This window comes from Lathyrus oleraceus, chromosome 6, assembly GCF_024323335.1.
Source record: "Lathyrus oleraceus cultivar Zhongwan6 chromosome 6, CAAS_Psat_ZW6_1.0, whole genome shotgun sequence".
NCBI classification, from domain to species: Eukaryota; Viridiplantae; Streptophyta; class Magnoliopsida; order Fabales; family Fabaceae; genus Lathyrus; species Lathyrus oleraceus.
The window spans coordinates 426,217,264-426,222,666 of record NC_066584.1 but is presented as its reverse complement, the minus strand read 5'-3'; the positions used below and the strand labels follow the sequence as shown (position 1 = coordinate 426,222,666).

At 31.8% G+C, this 5,403-nt stretch overlaps 1 protein-coding gene across 1 annotated transcript; it reads right to left on the bottom strand.

The window, feature by feature from the left end:
• Positions 1-251: 251 nt before the first annotated feature.
• On the bottom strand, positions 252-4,883 carry LOC127097221 (uncharacterized). The gene is made up of 14 exons (XM_051035727.1): positions 4,553-4,883; positions 4,012-4,133; positions 3,831-3,919; positions 3,702-3,737; positions 3,526-3,607; positions 3,330-3,394; positions 2,715-3,211; positions 2,546-2,627; positions 2,258-2,371; positions 1,545-2,113; positions 1,261-1,396; positions 1,101-1,169; positions 871-993; positions 252-470 (listed from the first exon to the last, which is right to left on the bottom strand). The coding sequence occupies exons 1-14, from the start codon at positions 4,675-4,677 to the stop codon at positions 354-356; spliced, it is 2,226 nt and encodes a 741-aa protein (XP_050891684.1). The 5' UTR covers positions 4,678-4,883; the 3' UTR covers positions 252-353.
• Positions 4,884-5,403: the final 520 nt, after the last annotated feature.

The following is a 5,403-nucleotide window of genomic DNA, read 5'->3' as shown; positions in this document are numbered from 1 at the left end:
AATTTATTGTTAAATTATAAATAATTGAAATTGATGGGCTAATTCATTTGAATTAAATCAATGATAATTGTTGCAAATGAATGTTATAGTAAAGAACAACAACACTTAGATATATTTAAGTACTCATTCAACCGTCATACTCACTTCATTTATAAAATAGAGATTTATCTAAGATTTTAATATTGACATTTATCTAAGATTTTCATCCACGAAATAATGATGAGCAAACATTCTTAGAGATGTTGAAAAAATGAAAGAAAATATTTTAAATATGTATATTGGAAAAAAGAGACTATATATACATCTTTGAGATGAATATTGATGTATCCATATTAAAACTTGGCTTTCTAAATCTATAAGAAATAACTAAGCTGCTCCTTTTTCTTCCTTGAACCTCCTTCTCCATACAAACCATTCCACTCCTCTAGCTTTTTCATATTTGATCCTCCTTCAGCATAGCTTGCAGTCACCTGTATTTACACATGTATCTATCAATTTATATGCATAGAAATAAGTATTGTTTTTATGCATATATCAGTTTCTATTCTTCCGTATTGATATCATTGTTAAATAATTATGCTTAAAATCCTCAACAAAATATATAATTTGATCAAATAGAGACGACCAAACCAGTTTATCACTTCCTACAAACACTATTAGATTAATTTAATAGTGTCTAAACAGAACATGTGCTGCTATCTTGCAACTTCGGTTAGGTATTAAGGATTATGTATAAACTATTTCTAAGTAAAAAGATAAGATGAATACAAACTGCTTTCATATAAGCTTTAAGATGTTTTCATAGTTATCTTTGAGAGCTTATAGAAATAAGCTGAAAACAACTTACGAACATTTTAAAGTCTAACACACCTTATTCTTTGCATCTTTCATGTCTTCCATGTTTAAAGGCCTAAGGACAATCACTTGATCTTCTTCCGTAGCATTGGAGGCAACTTCTGAGATTTCAGCTTCTGCCTCTTTTTTCTTCTTTTTCTGAAATAAGTGGTCATTACTTAGCTTTACCGTGCACGAACAGTAGTACACATTGTATAGAAATCATTTTAACAATGAGATTATTAGAAGTGATTAAGTAACTATACCATTTCTTTGGCCTTCTCCTGTTGCATAAGATCCTTAATGGGGCGATATGCTGCAGTCATGCACAAGTTCTGTTTACAGAAATTAATGTTAATAGATCATCGTCACCAGAAACGAAAAAGTATAGGGAATAATAAATAGAGAATGGTCAACGAAATGAACCTTAAGATCACTCCCACTGTATCCTTCTGTCATAGTTGAAAGCTCTTTGAAGTCTATATCTTCATGTTTTTCCTTAGCTAGAAGAGTTCTCAAGATCACTTCCCTGTTTTCAGCAGACGGAAGACCAACCATGATCCTGCAAAAAATATTGTCAGGCTCGTTAACTGCACAGAGTTTGTTTATCTAAAGGTAAACTCAATCTAGTGATATTGCAAGTGAAAAGGATATTACAATTGAGCATGTGCAACATCTAATCACGATTCATAACAAATGTGTGATTCTACCTGCGCTGAAACCGTCTTATAACTGCTTCATCAAGGGCAAATGGCATGTTGGTCGCAGCAAGGACAATAACTTTCTCATCAGGTTTTGACAAAAGTCCATCCCAATGGGTCATGAATTCATTTTTAATCCCTCTCACAACGTTTTGCTCACCCGAAGTCCGCTTCCCAAGCAAGCTATCAACTTCATCAATGAAAATAATCGTCGGGGCAACCTTTGCCGCTAATGAAAACAGAGCTCGAACATTCTTTTCACTTTCTCCGAACCACATAGTAGTGATGACAGACAAAGAGACATTGATGAAACTTGCTCTAGCTTCATTTGCAATTGCCTTTGCAAGCATTGTTTTTCCTGTACCGGGAGGTCCAAAAAGCAACACACCTTTACATGGCTTCAATAACCCACCGTCTTTGAATAGATCTGGTCTTCTAAGGGGAAGCATAACCACTTCTTGAAGTGATTCTTTTACATCATCCAATGCACCAATATCTGAAAAACTCACCTTTATCTCATTTGCAGGGATAAGCTCTTTTCTTATTAACTCCTCATAGGAGTTGTCAGCAGGAACTTTCTGCAAACATGCATAAATTAGCAAAACAAATGAAAATTAGTTAAGCATAAAAGTTGACCTTATATATAATCAACTGCATATTTTTTGCAACACTGGAACAAAGCATGCATATTAGGTTATTTAATAAAAAAAAACTGTCCATACAGGTTTTGTAGTATCATTAATATCACTGTCTTTCTTTTTTTCGTTTGAAATAGCTTTAATATCACTGTCTTTCTCGGTCCCGTTTGAAATAGGTTTATCTTTTCCGGGATCATCCTAATGGAAAAAAAAAACCAAATAAAATAATGATCAATATTTTTTTCAATTAGTTAAATAAGCATTCAACTATCATTCATTGCTATTGTCGAAAAAAATAACTATCATGCTTTTTCTATTTGGATTATTCATTAGATGAATCATTATGCTTTGGTTGAAGGACAGTCGACAAACCTTTTTTGACTTATTTTTAGTGTTGTTTTCATCATTTTCACCACTTTCACCCTCCTGAAAAAGGCTCAATACATGGCACAAACTGCATATGTCTAATATTAGTAACCAAAAAAACATTTCTTCTCTAAATAAATTAAATTGCATAAACAGTTATTTCCAAGACCCTTACCTCGTGGCCGATATAGTTAGGATTCCATTTCGGTACTCTGGATTTTCAGTATTCTTCAAGTGATAAAAAATTGAAGATGCCACAATCTCTTCGGTGTGATTACTAAGTATCATCATATCAGTACTACTAATTGAATCCAAGACATTACAATCAATGCCATTTGTTGCAAACACTTCAGCAACGCGGGCGGTTTTATCTTCCAAAGAAGTCTTTTCCATGGCCTTTTTTTGTTGTTCTGTCCAGATTTTGAGATGAGTCATATCCTGAGGCGGTTTAATCTCAATATGGTAAGGGAATAACATAGTGAGTTTTTCATTGACTTTTGTAGAATCGTCTTTTAAATCATCAGACCTAGAACCGAGTATCAACACTGGTCCTGAAAGTTTATCGAATAGTATTTTGAACAAACTGTAGATCCTTGGTGATCGAAGAAAGATCTTCTCAGCATTCTTGATGTATAAAATGACAGAACCAGTTTCTAATATAGAAACCAAGACCTGTAAAAGTTATAATAGATTTTTTTGTTAAAACTGAACTTGTGACAAAAGATCCTAACAAATTAAGATTAGTTATACTTCATATAACGCAAATCTGAGCTTTACGTGATATAATCACCTTGGAGAGTGAATATAGAAAAAGCTTTGCATTAGAACAGTCTGGGCATTTGCACTTCGAAGGAACTGAAAACAAAGTGTAAAAACATTTGTTATTTTGAAGTCGTGAATGAACTCCATAATAAGTAATTATAAAAACAAGAAATATAATGTTTAGAAACTTTAAGTGCTATTTCCTTTAGTAGCTCTAATTACACCTGTTTTAGGGAGGATCGGCAGATGACTAAGGAAACCAGACAGACACTCCAAAGCCGCCTCAAATTTGGACCTTTTTAAATGCTAATATATAAGAAACAAGTTAGAGAATTTCAAAATGGGCCCAAAGTTATAAAAATTCAGAGCAAAAACGATAAGCGGAGCACACAAAACTTACCCGTGCTTTTGTAGAACATCCATCTTTGCCCCGCATCTGTACACGCAAAAACACGAAAGGTAGGATTACATTACATATATAACACAAATCAAAGCAAAATAAAGTGCAAAGATGTGAATAACTAACTACCTTCGAAGAGAAGTAATCAATATCTAGATACAGTAACTTCGATCCATAGCAATTTGCTAAAGCTTTGGCAAGCATATGATGATAAAGCTCTTCATAAATAAAAATATCATTAGAGTTAGTTATATGACTCAAAATCCAAAATAATAATTGCATGACAAGACAGGGTTTGTACGCAATATACCGTTAGGTTCAGAAAGCAAAATAGCTCGGCTCAGTGGCGAAAGGTTCGTAGTGTGCTTGGATAGGTCATGTTGTCTTAAATGAAAATGTCCCGCACTTGTCAACAAAATTTTGATTCTTTCACTGTAATCTCAATCAGAAGAAAGTTATTCTCAGCAAATGTATGAATCATGAAAATAACCATTCCCTTCAAGGCTAACCCAACTAAAGGCCTGTTTGAATAAACAGCATTTAGAGCTCATAACACAAGTGCTTATCAAAATAAGCACTTATATGTACTATAAAAATAAGCTCAAAAAAGTTTATGAATAATATAAGTTGTTTTAGTAAACTCTCACAAAACTTATGGCATAAGATAACTTCAAATAAGTCAATCCAAACATACCCTATCATGACAGACTTGAGAATCAAACAATGTAGTTCATTTAACTACAACGTTGTTAAGGTTGTTTTTTATATAACATTATAATTCAAATATTCATTGCACATAAGAAAAATAGAAACTTTTTGAAAGATCAAAGAAACAAATATGACACTTTTACCTTAAGTAAAAAGGAAAGTTATCAAATGTGACATCACTATCCTTTCCATCAATGACTTGTTTCATGAGGTACTCCATAAACTCATCAGACTCAGCATCACTTCCAACTCCAACGTTTTTCACCATTATCACACCCAATCCAGCTCCTATAGGAACGAAAAGGGAACAAAGCAAAACCCTAACTCGTTGAGTCACAAAAAGGTTGATACTTTAACGCACCAGTAATCGATTATCAGTTGAGTTTGGAAAAACTTAGACGAAGAAAAACATGCTACGGTAAACTTGCCGTCCAAGTTTAAATCATACACTCCCTTATAGGTTGTAGCATAATACGTTTGATATATTTATAGAGTTTGTTTCTTTTTCGTTTGTTCCTAAATCTTTGGCATTTACTTTTCTTTTTCTTGTTACTAAATCTCTAGATTTAAATCTATCTATTTGTTACAAAATCAATCTACGTATTCTATGTTTACGCTTTTGCACTTTTTTATTTAATTCTATTTTTTAAATGTTGATTTATAAATATTAAAAATGTGTTTACATTAAAAGATAAATATAAACAAATATTAAAGATTGAATCTTGGACTAAATATTTATCCAGTGTTTTTATTATTTTAATTATCCCTTTTACTTAAACATTTCTTATGGTGTTTTAATTAATATATATTTGTGTTTTATAATTTATTTTATTTTTAAAATATTAATTTATAAATATTAAAAATTTGTTTACATTAACACATAAATATAAACAAATATTAAAGATTGAATCTTAACCCAAATATTAGCCAATGTATTTGTTTTTATTATAAACCCTATTTTTAAATTTGAAAAGACCTCTAAACTGATTGTGAC